This window comes from Mauremys reevesii, linkage group 3, assembly GCF_016161935.1.
Source record: "Mauremys reevesii isolate NIE-2019 linkage group 3, ASM1616193v1, whole genome shotgun sequence".
Classification (NCBI taxonomy): domain Eukaryota; kingdom Metazoa; phylum Chordata; order Testudines; family Geoemydidae; genus Mauremys; species Mauremys reevesii.
In genome coordinates, this window is record NC_052625.1 from 168060941 (window position 1) to 168084700 (window position 23760).

At 38.0% G+C, this 23760-nt stretch overlaps 1 protein-coding gene across 16 annotated transcripts in view; it reads left to right on the top strand.

Moving 5' to 3' along the window:
- Positions 1-23760, top strand: part of CSMD1 (CUB and Sushi multiple domains 1) — a 1616238-nt gene that overhangs the window by 1534319 nt on the left and 58159 nt on the right. For all 16 annotated transcript variants that reach the window (XR_005595828.1, XM_039529053.1, XM_039529047.1 and 13 more), the window contains 3 exons: positions 92-265; positions 19689-19877; positions 22471-22644. Coding sequence is in view for 15 of the 16 variants with exons in the window: in XM_039529053.1 (XP_039384987.1) it covers positions 92-265; positions 19689-19877; positions 22471-22644 (537 nt within the window). In the remaining variant the exon portion in view is untranslated. The remainder of the gene's footprint in view (positions 1-91; positions 266-19688; positions 19878-22470; positions 22645-23760) is intronic.

Here is a 23760-nt window from a genome sequence, read left to right on the forward strand (position 1 = left end):
AAGTTAAAAAAGAAGTGGTTAAAAAATGCAAGCAATACCATAGACCTGCACATTTCAATTAGATGTTAGTCTGTTTGTTTCATTTTAACAGCGATCACATGTGGACATCCTGGGAACCCAGCTCATGGAGTAACTAATGGAAGCGAGTTCAATTTGAATGATGTTGTAAACTTTACCTGTGGCACTGGGTATTTACTTCAAGGTGCCGCTCGAGCACAGTGCCGGAGCAATGGACAGTGGAGCAGCCCTTTACCTACTTGCCGAGGTAAGAAATATTTCCATTCAGCATTTCCTGTTTGAGTACTTACTCCAAATAGGATGCTTTCCACTGAATTCATAAGCCTTTGGATCAAGTTCTAAACCTTGAACTTTTAGGGCTTGAGAATCCTCTGCACATGAGCTCTGCTCTGGCACACTGAAAAAGGGAGGCGGTCAGGGAAGCAATGGTGGCTTCCTGATTCTCAGTCATCGAGCCCCACTTGTCATTAAGGCTCCATTATGTCACTGATCTAAGTCCTAAACAGAGAGAATTCTCCTGAGGCAATATGACTGCTTCTAGCAATATAAAGTGTACTTAGCACTGCATAGATGGTGCGATGTGAACTTGGTGGACTAGAGAATCCAGCCCTACATAGTAATAAACCGTCATAAACAACCTAGATGATTTTAGGTGCACTACACTAATGTTTTTGTAAGGAAAAGAGTACATTACTCTTATTGAAATGTATAGGTCTACAGATAAATCTTCATGCATCAAAATGAAAATATACTATATTTATTTCCCTAAGATTTATCCATGCTCTAGTAGTATTTGAAAGAGTCCTCCAACTCGGGGGCTGTCCCAAGACTGTGGAATAAATTTTCCCATGAACTAATAATCATTGCAAACCTCATCTCCTTCTGCTCTAAATGCAAGGCACATTTCTTTGACCTTGAGTGTGTGTGTGTGTGTTAGAGAAGACAAGGTCAAAGAAATGTGCTTTGCACTTAGAGCAGAAGATGCTGAGATTTGTAATGATCCTTAGTTCCTAGGAGAATTCATAACACAGTCTTGGGACAGCCCACAAGAAAGCTCTCTCCCACACAGATGAAATTGGCCCTTATTGTAGAGAGGTCCAACGAGCCAGAGGAGCAAAGTTGTTGACTACTGTCTTCTTCCTGGAGTTTTAGTCAATCATTTAGATATCTGTAGCCCAGGCCATGGAGCACCCTTAAGATAAGTACTGAGACCTTTATTCAAAATTATGTGGAAAGCCAGTGTTGAGAGCAGGGAACACATTTGATGTTTTCACGGTATCTTGTGTTGCTAAGGAGATGTTCTGCAGTGTTCTGTACCAGCTGGAATATCCCAAGTGCTGAAGGCTTTATGCCCAGGTAAATCTCATTGCTGTATTCCAGCTGAGAAATAACATAGGCAAGAATAATTGAATAGCATTAAGTGACCGCAAATTACACTTGAATGCAGACAGCATGAGTGCTTCTTTGACTATTCCTTTGAAAGTTTTCGGTTCTCTCCCCATTGGTGTGAATCTAAGGGAAAAGTTCTGAAGTGGGGGGTCTTTTTCAATCCTCTGCTCCATCAGCAATAGCAATGATAGAAGCTTCCAATCTGGACTCTAAGTAGGCCAGTTGTAGAATGGTAGGTCAATACTAAAGTAGATAAATTATTTACCTATGCCAGCTAGTATGTTTTACCTGAATATTTTTGGACTGAAAAAAAATAATTGTTGTCGTTATTTAAGCATGAAATAAATGTGAATGCTGTTTTTTTCCTTCCCATAAATCCACATCTTTATAGTGTTGAAACTTATGGCACACACTTATTTCTTTTTACCTTGTGTCTGAGCAGGAATGTTTTGGGGAGACTAAAAATGGGAATACAAAGTCTGTGATAAAGTCAAGTGCAGTTATTGCTGGTTTCATTATCACCACTTGTAGAGGTATATTAAAATCATATATTTATTACAATGATTGTTGCTAAGAATGATAATTAACTGTGGTAATTAGATCATCATATTATTCCAGAGCTGGCAGATGCAATTTCAAGCTCAGTGTGTGAGGAATTAGACTCTTAGCTCTCTATAGAGGGGTAGCAATTCCCCCAGTCACTACTCTCAGAATATATTGAAGTGAGTTAACTAGCATGGCAACATAATTACTGGGACTGAGAAATAGCAATTAGCAAAGAGATTCCTATTTAGGATCAAATAGTGTTTACTTTCTTATATATTGTAATGAATCATTAAATTGTAATTAACACACTAAGAAATCTTTTCCCACCTCTCACACTGAGGGTAAGAAGGACCTTCTAAATAACATTTTCTTTGTCAAATAGCAATTTTAATGAAGATTTTATACATATAATAAATGCAATGCTAGTTTATATGCCTTGATTGTTAACAGTATATACTTGATGGTTTTCAGGTATTCCACCCCTTGCAATTTCCATAAGCTGAATTGCTCAGATTTTTAAAAAATAAACAAACAAGCAAACACATGGAAGTTAAATGCAAGAAACTGACATAAATGAGAAATGGACTTTGAGGATAAGAAAGAAATCAAGTACTTAAGTCAGAAAATTCCAAATAATATGTTGATCTGATATTATCTCAGTCGTGGTTCACATGTCTATTACTGTTTTCCTTTTTAAATGTGTTACATGACTGAAGTTGAATCTTTATGGGGGTAGCTATATTATTTACAGTTTTTGTATTAGTTTATATGGTTTGAAATCTTGCACAAGTGCCTAGGGTGTCCATAAGGGATGGTAATTAGGGCCGCAACTCCTGCCAACATCCACGCTCTTTGGGTTCCCAATTTGATAAAGCAGCCCATTAGTTACCAGGGTGCAAGGGCTGCATTTCTGTCTGGACTTTATGCTGGCTTTATGTGTAACAGTGGGCTTTCATTGTATTTCTCCTTGTTCTCACTTTACTTCATACCTGTATCAAGCACAGACAATGGGCCAAAGGGTATCTTGAAGCTATTTTTTTTCCTATGTACCATCCAAATATATATAGGGAACTTCTTGGGGCTGGGCATATACTCAGCAGATTAGAATGTTCAGAGACTTGAGCAGCCAGCCACTAAACTCTTATGAGCTTTTGATTTTTCAGAGGCTTATAATTTGGCCAAGTCAGGATGAATTTTCACAGGGAGAGCAAAAGGCATCTCCCTTAATCCAGAGCTACTGCCTTGCCAAATTTAATGTCTATGTTCCAAAGCATGACAATACCATAAGAGTTGGATTTTTTTTAACTTAGGCAAACATACTTGTGTTCCCTAACTTAATTTTGGAAATGGCAGAAATATTTATGCTGAAATTGTCACATAATAATATAAATTAGCCTGAGAGAGCAAGCATGGAATTACAGCCAAAACAGCTAAAATTTTGCAGAGTTATAAACAATTAAAATAGGTGCATATACTGGAAAGTGTTAAGAAAACATAACTACTCGAGTTGCTGCTACCTTCGCCTACAGAAAAACATACCCAATACCTACTTTAGTGAGGGGGAAAAAAAAAAAAAGCTTTGAGGCCCTGATATAAGAGAGAATTCTGATTGAGGATAACACATAAGTATGTGCTTAAATCTCATTGAAATCAATGGGATTTAAGAATTTGCTTAAAGTTGAAAACCCATGTAAGTTCTACGCAGAATAAAGATAGATTAAACTATGAATTTAAGTGCTTTTGTAAAAGAGGGGTCTTACTATTTTTTATGTATTTTTTGCACTTGTGTGTCAACTCACCTGAGGGAGTTAATTAGATTCTATTTCTTCTTGTCCATCATCAACAGTATCGACTATATTTCATGAAAGGCACTGATATTGCACAGATGCCACAAACTTTGCATGCAGAATCATTTCTAAAGGTGGCAATGTTCAAGAAGAAAGTAACCAAGCTTGATTTTCAGATCCTAGGCTGAGTTTGCAAGGCTGGTAGTTACAAAATCTGGCAAACTGAACATATTAGATACAGAAACAGAGAGACAGTCAACATAGCAACATTTTGCCATTAAAAAAAAAGATCCTAGTCTGAGTTTACAAGGCTGGTAGTTAGAAAAACTGGCAAACTGAACATATTAGATACAGAAACAGAGACATAGTCAATATAGCAACATGTTGCCATTAAAAAAAAAATCTCTTTACAGAGTAAACCACACTTTAAAAAGAGCTACATTATGCTGTTGGCCATTACTATTGGTCTAAAGAATCCTTTGGTGTTATTTAGATGTGTTCCCTAAAATGTAATAACCACTATTTTGTCAGGAGTCATACATGAGAAAATACTTAGTTTAAACAGAAAGGAAATATTTGATGCAGATTTGGTTTAAGATTATTGTTGTATGATTTGGGGTGCAATGCTGCTAAAGTAGTTTAAAACCGTTAGTTCTATTCCAGATATCTGCTATATGAAGCTATGATCTATTTGTTGGGGCTGTTAAGAAACAGCATTTCAATTACATTGTATTTTATAATAATAAAATCTGGAAAACTTTTGACTTAAGAACTGGTATTGTTTCATAATTGTACTCTGCTTCTTTATTATTTTAGTTTTCTATAAGTAATATTCAATATTGTGGTAATATATTAGTATCCATATATCTTTCCTCCAATTATTAAAACTACATCCTGAGAAATATTCTGCTGTTATTATTTATAAGTATATAATTTACAATGATCAAACCTAACTTTTTAAAGGCAGAATAGTTGAGAATGAGAATTAAGTACTTTCAATGCTTCTGTAACTCAAAACTATGCTACGATGAACATGAGTAGTGTGTCTATTTGTTTCTATATACAAGAGAAATGATTATCTCCTGCAGAGTCATTATTTCATAATCTAGAATAAGGAGCTTTCTGGCATCCTCCTGAGAATCATTCTTGTCACTTAAATGACTCCAATATACTATTTCCTTTTATTTCTTGTAGTGTTTGTTTTTCCAATGGGAATAATTTTTTATTCATTGAAGCGTATTTATCTTTTAACCGTGTTTATCTCATTGGTGCGTATTATGCATTTTCGTTTGGAAAAGTATTACCCACTGTACAACAATAACCTGGGCCCCAATCCTGAAAACATTAATGTATGTGCTTAACTTCTCACATGTGGGTTGTCCTGTTGAAGCCAATGAGATTACTTATGTTAATTTAAATAAATGTATTGTAGCCTTAAAATCTATGTCTCTATGAATGTGCTAGGAAAGAAATTAAACACCAAAAAATGTTTGTATGCTGCCCTTAGCATCAAGTGTATGGAACCACAATGACCAGAGAGCATTTGATACCTGCTAAAAGGAGCAGCAAGAGAGACATACTGCATGTTTGAGCCCCCTTGCTGTGCTCCAGCAAGACTCCTGTCTGTGTGTGTTTATACTGGTAAAAATACACCTGTATAATTATAGCACTATAACTGAGTACACTAGACAGCACCTTTGCACTTAGTTACATCAATGCCACCTCCCCTGCTCCACTGGGTGATTATGGGTATAACTGAGAACAGTAAGTCCAATAAGGCTATGAGTTATACCTCAGTATGTGCTTGTTTTTTGAGAGTTTTTTGTCTGAACCTTATGATTATTTTAGCATAATTATTTTAGTAATTTTGTTTGTTTATATTTTTTTAATAATTTGGATTGAGGGGTCCAATCTTAGATGAAGACAGTTTCAGGTTCTTTTGGGCAGAAGACATGAAATAAAATACCTGCCTGAATTATGCCACTTATGAAGGGGAAAAGAAGAGAGAAAGGTAGACTAAAATATCTCATTTTTCACAATTTGATACTGAATCTCCTCCATTTCACTCTATAAAATATAAAAAACCCAAAATGACCTCTTTTAGCATAGCTACTGAAACCATATGTTTTGTGTTTTGAACAGGTCCCCGTAATTGACACTTTATACCCTGCACCTAAATATACTTGGAGAAAAGTCATGCCAAAGAATTACATTTGTTTTTCAAAATGTTCTGCAAATTGAATTTTTATTTTGTTGGAATTGCCAAAGATTGTTTCACATTTTATTCAAAATATTTTCAACCAAAATTTGTAGAAATTTAGTTGAAAATATTTTTACTAGAGTACTTGTATAAATTCACTCCATCTATACTATATAAAGCACCTTTCATCCAAATACATTGATTCAGAATTTGTTTAGAGGAAACAGTGCGTCCTCCTGAACACCTCTTCATATAACACGTATCTTTGCCCTATAAGTCTCCTATTTGAGTAATGGAGGGGGACCATTAGCTATAGTAAAATATGACTTTTTTAGTGAAATTGTGAATAGGGAAGAGAAAACTTCCACTTTCTAGAGTATCCTAGTACAAAAGGATTAATGATGCTAGCAGACCTGTACCCTTTAATTCAACAGAGATTTTACATGAACCATTCTTCCAAATCTCAGTCTAGTTCACTTGCATCAGTAATGAACTTTTGGCTTCCCTCATTGTAATTGTGCATGCCATAACTACAAAACAGTCAACAATGTTTTTGCTATTGTAGAAGAAAAGGTTATTTTATTTCAATTTGCAGCAGGATTATTTGCCATGCTCAGTAAACATTTGCAAATACAGCTAGACAATTTACAGTATTTCTGTTGCCATAATAGATCATGGCAACCTATTTTGTCAGTAATCCTTTAACTAAAAAGTTCCTAGCAGGCCTTTTCACTAAAGGAAGAACCCATTTACTTTACAAACAAAAATCATACTGTAAACAAAAGGTTACAGTAACTCCTGTTTAGCCCATTATGTCCAGAATCTGTTTACATAAAAGCATCTAATTACTTGACATTTTATATCCAAATATGACCTGAGGACCACTAGGCTGTTTCAACATTAGGCTTTCCTAACATTGCTACCACCATCTGTGCTGGTGGTAAAAACTGTGAGAGCACTGGTATATGCAGGGGTTTCTGGCAGTTGCCAGTGTTTTAAACACAATGGGTGAAATCCTGGCCCCATTGAACTGAATAGGAATTTTGCTATTGATGTCAATGAGGCCCACATTTCATCCTTTGTCTTCTAACTTCCTTAGATTACATCTACACCGTGTGATGTTTAAAACATCTGTGTCTTTCTAGACTAATGCTTCTACCATTGCTTTCATGGGAGGAGTTTAAGTGATGATAGTGTTGGTGTGAATTTTTGGGAAAAAATCTTGTTATAGTCAATTGCAATTCTTGTTATATTGAGTTATTATTTCATGTGCCTAAATAAATATTTATCCTGAAGTCCTTAGTTGGTTGTTTTCCACCTCAATAGCACGTGGTCTAAAAAGCCCTTTGAATAGTTGCAGGTGGTATGAGTTAGTGGTTGAAACATTGAGCTAGAAGTACCTTAGGTACCAATGTGATGGACATGCTTTTTTAAAAACAAAAACAAAGTCCAACATGCATTTATTCACAGTAAGCAGTTACTTATAAGGCTTGTAAAAATATCTCCTGACTGGAATGAAATTCACTCATATCAGCACGATGATCATCTCACATACATTTATATAATAGATACAATTTTGTTTTATACAGTGTGCACTGGAGAAAGAGCAGAATTAATAACTTAGAGCAGAACATAAACAAAAGCTTAAATCACATTATGTTTTTGTGGAAATCTACAAATTCTTTGATAGCTGGCAGACTTGTTCCCAATTGTGTCATACTTTGAAAGCACATTGTTCTCCTTCCTTTCATACATGACTGAAAAAACAGTTTTTAAATAAGGATGCTACAGGCTAAGGCCTTGTATTCAGGGAAAGTTTTATCATTTATACTGGTCTAATTATATGGGTACAGTTATACCGGTATGAACACTCATACTCATAGACTTTAAGGCCAGAAGGGACCATCATGACCAACTAGTCTAACCTCGTGCACCTTTCAGACCATAGAACTTTGCCCACCCATTCCAGTAATCGATCCATAACCTTTGGCTGAGTTACAGAATTCCTCAACTCATGATTTGAAGACTTCAGGTTACAGAGAATCCACTATTTACTCTGTCTAGGTTAGACCTGGAAGTGACTCATGCTGCAGAGGAAGGCAAAAAGAACCCAGGGTCTTCGCAAATCTGACCTGGGGAAAAATTCCTTCCCCGGGAAGGAATATGGTAGTCAATTGGACCCTGAGATTTGGGCAAGACCCACCAGCCAGACACCTGGGAAAGAATTCTCTGTTGCAACCATTTAGTGTCCCCTCACCAGCCATTGGGGATATTTGCTACTAGCAGTCACAGATCAGCTACATGACATTGTAGGCAATTACATAACACCATTCCCTCTCCATAAACTTATTAAGTTCAGTCTTGAAGCCAGTTAGGTTTTTTGCCCCTACTGCTCCCATTGGAAGTTTGTTCCAGAACTTCACTCCTCAGAAGGTTAGAAACCTCTGTCTAATTTGGAGCCTAAACTTACTGATGGCCAGAATCTTGCTGATGGTGGTGTTGGGGCATACACACTCACAAAATTGACTGGGCCCTCAGATGTGAACAACTATAGTACCAAAATTCTCTCTGATCCATTTGTGGGTGGCTTAATCATCCCCAGAAGTAAGTTCTTGATGGCAAATCACACTCGGTGCTCTTGTGTTTCTTCTGCTCTTTTCCCCTGCCAGAAAAAAAATGTATATTCTTTTTCTCTGAGACATGCACTCAATGCTAGCCATGTTTCTTGGAGGGATGTGATATCCACATTTTGTCATTTCAGCTTGTCATTAATCACGTCAGTTTAATGAGCATTGTTGATCTGGTGAAGGTCCTCAGATAATCCAGTTGTCATGGCACGACCATTCCAGCACCCTATCTTTAAGGGTGTTTTCTTTCTTTTACATGATTTGCCTGGTGCATTGGTTACGGTCCACTTGTCAAGTTATAAAACTCTAAGCTCCAAGCACCCATTGAAGCAGGGAGACTGTGAGAGGACAGCACCCTATTGTCTGGGGGCTGTCCAGTGTTATGAAGGCAGTGGTTGTCCAGTTAGATACAATGATCTCTCCCACTGTTGGAGACAGCTTTTGGTGCTCAACTCTACGCCAATGAGTAAGCGCTTAGAACCGGTGACTGCTGCCTCCTGGGTTGTGTCAGTGTTTGAGGCAAAGCTGGAGTACTTCTCCAGGGCACAAGCCTGGGCAGATGATATGGAGGCCCTGAGTTGCCCATGCTTCATGATTCCCCTCTCGGCATCACCGGTAAAATCCAGAGGAGAGGAAGAACCAATACATCTAGTACCCAATCTGCTTCAGGAGTTGCCAGAAAGATAATAAAATATTAGTACCGGATTGCCTTTGAGGCTCCACTCCAGATTTTCTATCTGAGTTTACTCTCATAGCCTTACATTCTCCCAAATTCACCCAGAAGGCAGTGGGGCTTTTCTGTCAGGGGTTGCTCCCTTAGCCTTACACTCTCTTGGGCTACCCACAAGGCAGTAGGTTTGATAAGCTGCAGGTAGTACAATCTACTTTCATTATGGTAGCAGACATAGCCTGACCTGATTAATGAAAATATTGGTATGGACGCAGGCCATCAAAAGCCTGCCTGTTATGACCCAAGCTCAACTTGACTGACTGTCAAGGAGCTTAGCCTTGCCATAGATGGCATTCCCAATGGAAAGGCCTCCAGAAAAGACTGCATACCATCTGAGGTCATAAAATGAGGAAAACCTATTCTACTGTAACATCTTCATGAGTTGCTCTGCCTCTCCTCGAAAGAAGGCGAAGTACCACAAGAAATGAGAGATGCCAACATGATCACTCTCTATAAAAACAAGGGTGACAGGAGTGACTGTAACAACAATCATGGCATTTCCCTTCTTAGTATTATGGGAAAAGCCTTTGCCCAAGTTGTCCTGAATAGACTTCAGACCCTTGCAGACAGAATCTACCCTGAATCATAGTGCAGTTTCAGAGCTGAAAGGTCTACTATCAATATGATCTTCTCACTGAGACAACTACAAGAGACGTGCATAGAACAAAAAAAGCCCCCCCTACATAACCTTCATTGATCTCACAAAGGCTTTTGACTTTGTCAGTAGAAGAATATTCACACTTGTTGAAAAGATTGGATGTCCTTCCAAGCTCTTAAGCATGATTTGATCCTTCCATGAAAACATGTACAGCCCAGTTCAATACAATGACTCAGTTTCTGAGGCTTTCCAGATTCATAGTGGAGTTAAGCAAGGTTGTGTACTTGCCCCCTCTCTGTTTGGGATCTTCCCTGCTACTGAAACAAGCTTTTGGTTCCCCAACTGAGGGAATCTACTTGCACACAAAATTGGATGGAAAGCTGTTCAATCTTGCAAGACTCAGATCTAAAACCAAGACTCGGGAGGCCTTTATCCAACATCTCCTCTTTACTGTTGACGCAGCATTAACAATCCACACAGAAGCTCATCTTCAAAGCCTAGTGGACAGTTGGATATGCACGAATGGGAAGATCACACTCAAGACCTCAGCCTTTGGAAACGAGAGCTTTAGCAAATGTCTCCGGAGTTACGAGAGGAAGCAGTCCAGTTTAGCTGAGGAGAAAGGAGCTCTCAGAAGGAAGAGCCCAAAGGGTCACCTTTAAATGTGACAGATGAGTCAGAGATTGTCTCTCTTGAGGGGGGTCTCTTCAGCCACATTCATGGTTGCCATAAAATCAACTGAGTAAATTCTTTACCTCTCCAGGGAGCACACTCATGATCCCTTCAGACTAAAGGATGCCTACTACTACTAAGGTAGTGTCTCCTAGGATTTGCCTTGCACTTATAGAGTGAAACCTCTGCCTTGATTTACCATGAGTGACAACTCAAATGTGTGTTTAAAATCCAGATTCTGTTAGTGATTGATAATAATGCAGTGTTTTTCAAACAAAAAGTTTTTATTTTTTTAATGCTGTTTGGACAGATATCTTTTTTTTTAAGTTTAAACATATATTCCTGTCTTGTAAAAATAAAAAAAGAACAGGAAATGAAATACTGGGAATGATGTACTTTTTAATGAGCTTTCAACTTTTTAACAGAAAACTGCCCAAAGGACTCTGACACAGTCTTCACTTCTTTGTCCTCATGGGTTTGAATCTACTCAGAAGCCTGGTCTACACTAGGCGTTTAAACCGGTTTTAGGAGCGTAAAACCGATTTAACGCCATAACCGTCCACACTAGGAGGCACCATATATCGATTTTAATGGCTCTTTAAACCGGTTTCTGTACTCCTCCCTAACGAGAGGAGTAACGCTAGTATCGGTATTAACATATCGGATTAGGGTTAGTGTGGACGCTGATCAACGGTATTGGCCTCCGGGAGCTATCCCACAGTGCACCACTGACCGCTCTGGACAGCAATCTGAGCTCGGATGCAGTGGCCAGGTAGACAGGAAAAGCCCCGCGAACTTTTGAATATTTCCTGTTTGCCCAGCGTGGAGCTCCGATCAGCACGGGTGGCGATGCAGTTAAAAATCAAAATAAAGAAAGAGCTCCCGCATGGACCATGCGGATGTGATTGCTGTAAGGGCAGGCAAATCTGTTCTATCAGCGCTCCGTTACAGAAGACGAAATTCAAAATCATTTTTAAAAAATCTCCAGACAGACGCCATAGCAGGGGCTCAGCGCACTGCTGCGTGACAAACGTAACGGAAAGCCCAAGAATCAAATGGACGCTCATGGACTGGAGGACTCAAGCTATCCCACAGTTCCTGCAGTCTCCGAAAAGTATTTGCATTCTTGGCTGAGCTCCAAATGCTTCTAGGGTTAAACACAGTGTCCGCGGTGGGTCAGGGCATAGCTCGGCAATTTACGCACCCCCCACCCACCCCAGAAGTGAAAGGGAAAACAATCCTCTCTTGACTCTTTAACATGTCACCCTATCTTTACTGAATGCTGCAGATAGACCCGATGCTGCAGCACTGAACTAACATCCTTGCTTCGCCCCGCCATGGGTGGCTGATGGTGCAATACGACTGGTACCCGTCCTCATCATCAGCCTATTGGCAAAAGGGGCAGTGCAAAAGGACTGGTAACCATGATGACCAGCATCTGTTAGGTCGATCAAGGGCGCCTGGTCCTAATTTTTCATGGTAGATGGTGCAATATGGCTGATAACCATCATCGTCATAGAAACAGGGGGCTGAGCTCCATCAGCCCCCACCCTTCATGTGTAAAGAAAAGATTCAAGTGCCCCTGAACTAGCAGAGGGATGCTGGGCTCCTCTCCACACACTCCTTACTGTCCTGTCTGGACTATCATAGCAGCTGGAGGCTGCCTTCCACTCATATCTTACTAACAAATCACTGTGTCTTATTCCTGCATTCTTTATTACTTCATCACACAAGTGGGGGGACAATGCTACGGTAGCCCAGGAAGGCTGAGGGAAGAACGGAATCAACAGGTGGGGTTGTTGCAGGAGCACCCCCTGTGAATAGAATACAGCTCATAATTTCTGCAGGATCTGACACAGAGCAGCTGTGCTCTTTGGTTCTATGATACAGTGGTTCTCTAGTACACTTGCCCATATTCTAGGCAGGACTAGGGGACTTGCCCATATTCTAGGCAGGACTGATTCTATTTTTAGATACCAAAAAGGAGGGATTGACTCAGGGAGTCATTCCCAATTTTGGCTTTTGCGCCCCTGGCTAAGAGCAGCCAGGGGCACTTATGACAGCAGCAAATGGAACAGTGCAAAAGGACTAGTAGCCACAATCATCTTATTACCAATTTATGGTATGGTAGATGGTGCAATATGGCTGATAACCATCCCTGCTATCATGCAAAAGCAAAAGCATGCTGCTGTGTAGCGCTGCTGAATCGCCTCTGTGAGCGGCATCTAGTCCACATACGGTGACAGTCACAAAAGGCTAAACAGGCTCCATGATTGCCATGCTATGGCATCTGCCAGGGCAATCCAGGGAAAAAAGGCATGAAATGCTTGTCTGCCGTTGCTTTCCCAGCGGAAGGAGTGACTGACGACATTTACCCAGAACCACCCGCGACAATGAATTTCTCAACCCGGAAATTCAAAGGGGCGGGGGAGGGGAGGCGGGGGAGGCTGCGGGAACTATGGGATAGCTACGGAGTAGCTACCCACAGTGCAATGCTCCAGAAATCGATGCTAGCCTCGGACCGTGGACGCACACCACCGATTTAATGTGTTTAGTGTGGCCGCGCACACTCGATTTTATAAAATCTGTTTTACAAAACCGGTTTATGCAAATTCGGAATAGTCCCGTAGTGTAGACGTACCCAGAGTGAGATTCCAGAATCGTCAGGGCAGACTTAACCATTCTTCTGCCTTGCTCAACAAACTAAATTGAGAGTGCCAGAACTCATTTCCCATGTAATCTTTGACAGCTGTCATTGTGAGAAAGCAATCTCTTTCTACTCTCTTGCCTTGATTTACACCTGGGTCTCCAGGGTGAAGGGCAATCAGGGAATCTTCTGGTTTAGTTCTATGTGCCAACCAGCTCAAATTCTTTCCTAAAGCATCCCTTACCACAGTCCTTGTTAGTCACACTAAATTCATATATATCTTTTTAAAAACATAGGTTCATTTAAATGACACTGAAGGGTAAATTTTACAATACTTTTCCATTGTACAGGATATCCTTTTTTGCATAAACTTTTATAAGAATTCATGCATGATGCAGCAATTTTGGTGCACAGACCACAAGCATAAATTATATATTCAGCAAGTATCCTGCATTTTACACATCACTGAGTTGGCTAGATAGATGCTGCTGATATAAGAATGAGAACACTATATCACACAGACAAATTGATTCTTTGGGAATTTAATATATCCTTTGAATATGCCATGTTTCCAGTCTTCCCAGAGAATTAAGTGTTTCTATTCTCCCCACTCTGTTTCAGAGATAATTCAGTTAAAATTGCTTTTGAATAGCTGTAGGGCAACATATCATCTTGAAACAATAGTCTTTCTGCTTAATTTCCTATTATTGGCTTGGCAGGAGATAGCTTGGCAGGAATAGCTGTTAACCCAAAGCTCAAACTTCAGAAAAGATATTTTATTTTATTTTTGCAATCTGAATTGTGTGGAAAATGAAATAGAAAGCATATAGTTATGACAAATGGTTAGTGCAGCAACAGATCCAGTACAAGAGTTGAGCAAACAGTTAGTGATGGAAGAGTTTTGAGACAAAATTTGCCTTTGTCAGCTCACACAACTTTCAAGAAATTGGAGCAATTTTCAAAATGTTTCAATATCTTTTTTTATTCTTTGGATGATTATGGATAATGGTGATGCCCCTTTCAGTAAAGAGAAGGAGAGCCATAGACAGGGTAAACAATTCTTCTGGAGTTTAGAGTATTAGGAGTAAGATGGCCAATCATGTTATCTGGATTGTAAACCTGGTGCTGATGCTGATTTACTGTGTTATTGTATGAAATTATTCTTCTAATTACCTTGAACCTAAGTTCACCTATGTGTAAAATGCTGATAGAAATATTAATCTACTTCATAACTGTATGTTTGTAAAGTGATATATTTCTGCAAACTAGGATCAGGATGTTTATCTGCAACTGATTCTCCATTGCAACCTTTCACCAGTTCATAATATATTCTTTTTTCAACATGCATACTAGTATATAATGAGGTTCCTATTGTTAGCACACACATAAGGGATAACCTATCCTACAGTCGTTATTTTTAAGGGAGTTAACAAGCCTGCACACAGAGTTAAAGTACATGCATAAGTGTTCTCAGGATTGGAACCCAAGATAATCCTATTGGATCAACAAGGGGAATCTATTCTGTTTCACTTCAGCCTGTGAAATTGATGAAAACACATGTACCACAAACAGCACTTTTTCTTAGAAGTGCTGCTGCTTCAAGTGTTGGTAGTTGTGATCAAACCAAAATTAGGGCTCAATCCTGCAGATACTTAAGCATTCAAATAATTTCACTCATGAGTAGTCCATGTTATGAGTTTTACAAGTTAAATGAGACTCCTCATGACAGCAAAGGCAGGCATGTACTGAAATTATTCTAAGATTGGGTCCTTATGTTCCATACCACATAAAAGTTTAGCAAAGCATAAAATTCTGCTTTAAATGTTTTTTTTATAAAGCAGTGAGTATTATTACTATTATTATTATTTTATTTATTTACCATTTATATTGAAGTAGCACCTAGCAGCCAGCTAGGTCGGGGCTGTATTGTGCTTGGTGCTGTACAAACATAGAAAATGAGAATCCTTGCTCCAAGAAGATGACTCTTCCAAAATGTGTACATATATAATAGTTGACGTTTTAAAACATACAATAAAAATAAATCTTTATTTGTGTTATGGCAAAAATAAGCATTAGTCTGCACATACATGGTTTTTTTGCAATAAAAGAGCACCATACATTCTACAGATCCTCTTTTATATCTACTCTGTCAGATTTAAAACAAATATTTTTTATAAATCTTCTGCTTTAAAAAAGTTCACATCATCCTAACCAGAAAAGTAACACATTTTATGTTTGGTTTCAATCTGATTTTCACAGGAGTTGTCAAGAATATTTTCCTTTCATTTGGGTACAGTTTGCAAGATATTGGGTATAAAGGTCGCTATGCTAGTTTCGTACCTTTAATATGTTTTATTCAAAATCTTGTTTTGAGGGATTCTTAAGCACTATATGTTAAGTCAGCTTGGGGACAGAGGATGTTCTTTCTTTTGTTCTTTCATTCTTTCTTTTGCTTATTTATAAGTTACTGCTATTTGCAAGTCTACAACTGATATTTTTGTCAAAATAGCACTGCTTTTGGTAATTAGTCTAAATCTTTGGTCAAACTTAATAATTTACCAAATGTTTTATTTTGTGACCTTTAAGGGTGGAAAAAATCATCAAAACATAATATTTTCATTTTCTTTTTAGTTGTATGTGCTTTGTAATGACTTTTGTATTGTATGTTGGGCATGCAGTATAGAGATTTTTCCTACTTTATTACCACATTAGTAAATCACTGGGAATGATTTCCCTGGTGCCCCAACAGAATGGAGCAGTTTTGTACTACTCCATCAGTGGAAAGCTGTCCAATAGGCCAGTATAGTCCAGTCATTGGAGGAGTCCCAGAATATAGAGTCCTTGGGTAGTACTAAACCAGCATAGTAATTCTCTATAATTCCCAGGCTGAGAAGTGGTGAAAGAAAGCTATGGTGCGGGCATAACTAGGCTGCTTTCAGGCCCTAGGATTGGTAAAGGTAGTTTAAAGTCTTCCTGTTAACTCCCCAGTTGGAAATTCACAATCTTTATGGAGTTACGGTTGTACATGCGTAGGTGTTAGTAACTTTAAAGCCAAGTAGTATTGAAAGAATAATGAAAACAACCAAAAAAACCACAACCCACCCTAAACAATCTCCCCCCAAGACACCATGCACAAATATATATAATAAATAATAATAAAAAAACAAAGATTGACCATAACATACTGACTTTTCACTGTTTATTCTTTTTTTAAATAAGTTAAAATTGTGTAGAATGGCATGGAAATACCTGCTGATTTTTGTTAGACTGGATACAGTGAAACACTGACATTGTAAAGTACAAAGCACAAAACTGCAACTTATATATATAAGCTGATGAAACATCTTGTATTTTCTGTCCACTAGAGTGCAAATAATTTGTTTCCAGTAAAGTTTAAAAACAAAACAAAAAACAAACAAAAAAAATAAGATCCTTGTCAGCTGGAGTGAAAATTCAGTATAGTGTTCATTAACACAATGAAGAAATGCTATAGCAGCAATATAAGATTTTTCCTTTTACAGTCTGTGTGCCTAGCAAAGAGCATAAAACAGAATCCTATTTCAAGGCCTGATACAGTGCAGTATTTGTTCCTCACTGGTACTTAAGGAGCTGTAATCCAGCTGTAATAAGGGAGTACAGGAAATATTAGAGTGCTGTGATTGATTTTGGTTTCCATCCTAATTTTGGAAGCAATATCAGACTGATAGTAACTTGAAAAATGAATGAGGAAACAACTGCATTTTTTCAACATTATTAAAACTTGTATAGCCCTTCTCTCAAGGTGTGGCTCAAGCCTCCTTCTTGGTGCTTGCTTCTTGGAGAGGACTACGCCTATATCCGAAGGGTATGCCGGACATGGCACTCACAGTGAAACCTCTTGTGATGAGCATCTGGAGTTCTAGAGAGGAGGCTTCAGAGAGAAAAACAGCAACTGAGTAGCAAATCAAGGGAGGCTAAAGATGCAAATAGTAGAGAGGGGAGACTGCTGAGAATGAAATGAAGGGAACACAGATATGGCAAGAAACTGAGTTTAACTGGCAGACAAGTTATATGAATTTTGTGATTTTGCATGGGAGAAAAGAGTAAGGCCCAATCTATGTGGAATCCCAGTTCCCTCTGAAGCCAATGGGGCTCTGCACATGCACAGGTATCTGCCCTGCCATTGCAGAATGAGGCCATAGACATTTCATAACATTAAAACTACGATTTAAAAAAGAGAGAGATCAGTAAAAAAAAAGAAAAGTATACTTCTGTTATTGTCAACATTAATGAAGTATTAGAATACTGCAGGTTCCTTACTGTCCAGTTACTTCCCTTCCTCACTAAATAAAATTCCTTCAGAGAGAATACTCATGAGTGAACATTTGCAAAGACTGATTGGTTCTGTTGTGTCTGATAATAAATATATTCATGTTTTTCCTCTTTAGTAATCTCTATGATAGAATTTCACTTTTTAAAAAATGGTTTGATAATAAGAAGTACTCTTGGTGTGTATTCACAATTGCACATTAGTAAAATGCAAAAACGTACTTCTAGAAATCACTGTGCAATTTGTTCTACTCCACATATACCTCTACCCCGATATAACGCAACCTGATATAACAAGAATTTGGATATAAGGCGATAAAGCCAGCGCTCTGGGGGGGCAGGGCTGTGCACTCCGGTGGATCAAAGCAAGTTCGATATAACGCGGTTTCACCTATAACACGGTAAGACTTTTTGGCTCCCGAGGACAGTGTAATATCGAGGTAGAGGTGTATACCAAAACAGTGGGTTATTTTACATGTAGAATAAATTGATTTTCTAAAACTTTTCTTCTGTCCTTGTTTACATCTGTGGTGAAGAGATGAGAGGAGCAGAGGATAGCATTTACAACAGCTTTTCACCACGCTGGTGGTGTACGGTGCCAGAAGAATAGACATCACTGTCAAGATTTTACCATGGAGATTTCAGTCTCAGCATCACGATCTTGCTTCTACCAATGGAAAAGAGGCTCTGCTATATGTACAAAAGGAGGATTAGCTCAAAGAATAAGGATTGGGGATATAAATTTTAAAAAGAGAGACGTGTGACAAGGACATAATTGGTTAAGCTTGCTGAAAGCTGTGTGAAATACAGCTGCCTTATGGTGTGTCATCTCCCACATAAAGTGCTGCATCTCCCAATAATGATATATTTTTCCTTCTATGTGTTAATAGTGAGAAATGTATTTTCTTTTTATTATTATAGGCTGTTTGTGCACACATTACAGGAAACTCAAAATGAGAAAAAGTTTCTGGGCTGTTTAAACTGAAGTGTAAGTTTTAGAAATAGTTGGATTTGATTGATTTCATATTAAAACAACATACTCAGGGCCAGATTGTGCTCAGCCCTGTGCCAGGTGCTTAAGCAAGGAGAGGAAGCAAGGAGCCTTTACACTCCATGGTCCCATGCACAGCAGATAAGCACTATTACAATCTTAGTCCTAAAGGAGCAGAAGAATGTGCAGAGCTTGTGACTACAGTGGCACTTGTTACTCCAGCAGAAAGGGCTGAAGGAGTTTCGATCCTCTCTCCACCACACTAGCAAGCAGACCTGACCCCGTATGGAGGGAGCATCTGTTGCATCCTTCCACACATAGTGTAGTAACACCCATAATATTCTGTGAGAGCTATGCCACTGGGGAGCCTTTGCAGAGCTTTAGGGGGCACAGAGCTACTGGGGAGGCACAAGTTGCTGTGAAAATGGCCTTGCATTGTCTCAGTTCTTTGTCAATCAAGATTGTGCTGCAGTCCCCACAGATGAATTATAGGTGGTTTACAGGCTAAGAACCACACTTGCAGCTGGAGAAACAACAGTGTTTTGAATAGCTGTGGAGCTAGAACCTGCAGCCTCACTGGTGGAAGGGGCAGATATGGGGAACCCTTAGGCCACCGCCAGCTTTTCTATGAACTGATAGAAGAATTGGAGCTCAGCAGTTTATGCTAAGTCAATGCAGAGTTGCCAGTGTTTGAAAATTGTTTTCATTCTCAGTTCTCCAAGGGTTTCAGCAAAGTTAGCTCCTCCATTGAGATGCTCCTCTTGTGGCCAGAAGCAATGATTGTAGTGCAGCTACAGATAGAAATTAGAAAGGAAATTGCAGCAGCCTTAGAGCTCCATATGATCACCAGAGCTTCAAATTAGTCAGGGGAGTCCAAAAATTTGTCAGGACACGCACATTCTTCACATGTCTGAAAGGCCACCCCTGACAGACTCTTATAGGGGCTAGATTTTTTTTTTTTTACTCTTTGGATGGTATCTTCAAATCAAAAAGCACTAGACACTTTGAAAAAAACCTAATATGTAAGGAGTCCTAAAATCAAGCCAAAATCAGAGGTCCATGACCACAGATCCTGGTCATGAGCCGTTAGTGAAGTAATGTGGAGTATTCTCTCTTGATCTGTATTCATGACATTGTGTTTACAAATTAGTGACAAACACACGTTTGTCTTGTAGTGGTGAACTGTTCTGATCCAGGCTTTGTGGAAAATGCTATTCGTCATGGGCAGCAGAATTACCCTGAAAGTTTCAAGTATGGAATCAGCGTGGTGTACCATTGTAAGAAAGGATTTTACATCTTGGGCTCATCTGCTTTGACCTGTAAGGCTAATGGCTTGTGGGATAGGTCACTACCCAAATGTTTGTGTAAGTATTCATTAAATTGAATTTACATGCACCTCTGTCAGAAAGGGCAGAAACATCAGCTAATGCCTAACCATGTGTATTTGGGAACTTTTCTTGGACTGAACTGTGCCATTTATTGAGACTCCACTAAAACCAAGATGGCTCACAACCCTTACTTGTAAAATGTAAATGTATTTTAGATCAAATGGAGCTATAATTTTAAATGCTGTCAGTCAATTAAAAAAAGACAATTTTGCCTTTTGTTGTCCTTTTGATATCCAGAAATACCCAGGGAAAATTTAAATTATTATATTTGTATTTCATGTTATTTTGGTTAATAATTTAAAACCATGAATGCTCATCTGAGAGCTAGGATTTTCTTTTTTAATGAAGAACCATCTGAGTCATTATTATCTGCTAGTGCACATGTGGAAGGAGATAAAGGGGCAGCTTTGCACAGGATAATTTGTTTAGGAGGGAGATTCCGATAACCCCATTTCATTTATTTATTTTCAGAAAGATTTCTGGTGAGTTCTGCTGGTTTTTATGATCATCTTAGTGAGTTTCACATCTCTAGAAATGAACAATTTAACTAGCTTTCATTTTCCCTTTGATTGGTCCCCATTCACTTTCTGACATCAGGTTTCTGAATTAGTGTGACATTTAGGGAAATATGAACAGCTCACAAAATATTTTAATTTCCATGCTCATTAAATGATTTCGTTGTTTTTGCTGGTGATATATTCCATGGTTTACTTCCTGGTTTATTGTACTAGCACACACCTTAATCAGATTGAATCAGATTAGCAGTCTTGTCCTGTAAAACCTGTGATTTCTTTTCTTTTCTTTTCTTTTCTTTTCTTTTCTTTTCTTTTCTTTTCTTTTCTTGTCTGTCTGTCTCATTCTACATACCTTCCATAACCAATATTTCTGCAGTGAAGCACTCTGGGCTTGATTTTCAGAAGTACAGAGCACTCATATTTCCAGTGCAAGTAGATATGAGCTGAGGGTGCTCAGTAACTCTGAAAATCAGGTTCATTGGGATTATCAATATTAAAGAAAAGTATAGATATTGTATGTTTAGACACAGTTTAAAAATAAACCACTGGCAAGAATACTTTATACACCCAGGCACACATTCACACATTTATTCACAACATAATGAAAATTATATATGGACCTTTGTGGCACCTACCCCACTTCTCTCTGTCTATCATTCCCCCTGATTCACTAAAATGATGACACCAGGGAAATTCCACAGACCAGGATAAATTTTGTTCTCTGTGTAATGAAGAGCAGAAATTGGCACTGGTTTACTGCCTCTGTTGCACTATAATTCAAATCTATCCATTTTATTTTCCTGACATACACAAATCCTTTTAACTGTCGATAGGACAAATCTCACATTCCTTTCCCAATTGAATTAGAGTTTTTCAGTGGGGACTATAAGATTTGGCTCGTTGATATTTGAATTCATAAGCAGATTTCCAAATACCATGAGAGACTTTAATTCCTCAAAGGAATCAGACATTGTTCTGCTCTCTTACTCCAAGTATCAAACTTTTTTAAAAAAGTGCTTGGATCGGGTTATAAATACCTAACCCAATATAGAAACTTTTTTGTTAAAAATTCTCAGTTTAGCAGTAAAAATAGAAAGAGACTATTACTTTCAGTGTAAAACAGTACTTGTGTATTATTTTTTAATTATATTTAATTTTTCCTTTACATCATGGCCATCACATGCTGTTTGATAATAGTAGCCTTTCTTTCTTTTCCCAAGTTCTCCACAAATAGATCAGAGATGTTACAACTTTGCTCATGATTCAACATTGTTTGATTAAATTAAATATATATATAAAATTTGAATTTTGTGACTTTTTACATACATTATGTAGAATTCTTTTCCCTTCACTTCTTTTCCCTGATGGAAGACCTAACCATTAAAAAAAATGTTTGGCTATGAATTTCTTTTAATAATGAGATTAATTTTGTTTCTTGATTAAACAAATCTCAACTCTTACACGTGTACAAACAAAACTTTGCCTGTATGATTTTTTTTTCAAAACCCAAAATAAATAAATATGTGCAATTCATAATTCACTAAAATGATCATAAATATATTTCCTATCATTCACTGCCTTCTACGAATTTCTCTGATAAAATTTCAGGCTTAATTATTCATATTTTTGTACTTTTTGTATCTATCCTCTACTTATTTATTAAGATTCTCCCCATCATTGTAGTATCTGATTCTAAAAATAGAAATAAATGTTAAAAATCTCACTGACTCGTTTTTCTGGCTGTGGCTGATACAGTGTATCTAGTTTATAAGATTTTGTAAGGGTAGGTGGGGGACTTGTTGGATGTGGCAGAAATCATTGAGGGAAAGATAAGTCAAATAAATGAGTTTAGAGTGTAGTTCTTGATCTTAACCTTATCAAAGACGAATAAATCATTCACAGCAACAACAGAACTAAACATATGATACATGAGCAACCCAACTATGTTTATTTTGGGTAGAGCTGACTTCATATTTAGAAGTCTGTCACAGATGTTTGTGTGATCTGAAAATGAACAGCCATGTGTTATTAATGTTTTTCTTTCCTCTTTGTAGCCATTTCTTGTGGACATCCTGGAGTTCCTGCCAATGCAGTTCTTTCAGGAGACAAATTCACACATGGATCTACAGTTCACTATTCTTGCACAGCAAGTCGAACTCTCATAGGAAATTCTACTAGAGTGTGCCAAGAAGATAGCCACTGGAGTGGAACTCTCCCTCACTGTTCAGGTAGTTGTATGTACCATCATGTGAATGTGACCTTGTAATTAAAATAATTAAAACTGTACCCAAATAGCAATTTTTTTAACTCCAGTCAAATAAATTTTTTGTTCCAGCTTTATTTTATTTCCTCCAGTACGGACTTGTTTCAGTTGCAGCTCTTTATTCAAACATCCTGATACATTTACCCTTAGTCACTTAATCACGATGTAGGTAGCCTTCTTCTCTGTACTATGTTCAGTACAATGCTACATAAAATGACATCACGAAACAGTATTTACCCACTTGCACAGTTCTGCTTTGCATTTGCACATATGCTCATTTTTATTTATACACAATTTTTTGTGAACATTAACGCTACCACACACACAACATACCTGACACACAAAACCATACCAGCAAGGATACTAAATGGTAAACCACATATGGTTACATACCCTCTGCTCTTCCAGTGTCTGTGCTGTGCGATTTTTTCCCAGCCAGAACTGGGTCTTTTATAGCCCCGCTATGCTGTTTGGGCCATTTTATTTGATGTAAAAAGGCCAGACCTGTGGTGAAAAGATGACATTCTGATTACATTGGTAGGAAGTTTCAGTTTCTATACCTTCAGGGCCTTGCAATACTGGACCTCAAAATCATAACATTTTTATGGATTCATAGATTCTAAGGTCAGAAGGGACCATTATAATCATCGTCTGATTTAAAAAAAAAACTAGTCTAATTAAAAAATTGTTACTGAGGTTGAATTGTGTTTTCTATCTTAATACTTGAGTCAGGTGAAGTTTTTGATGGGAGAATTCCATATTTGGAGAAGAAGGAGAATATGTATCTATAGTTGCTTGATTTAAAAACAAAATAAAAAATACATACACTGTCTATATATTCTGAGTTGTACCAGAAGCCCTCTGCATTAATAAGCAGTATATGGGATTTACACTCATCATTTTAATTAAAGCAGGATTGTTATAATTAATAACAGCAGACATGTAGAACAATAAAACTGAGCAAATATAAAAAGTTATACATGCTAAAGAAATAATTGATCACACAAGATAGAATGTTTTCAATAGCAATATTTGTCTTGTATCACTCATTTTTTATCACTTTGTGAGCTTGAATTAAGTC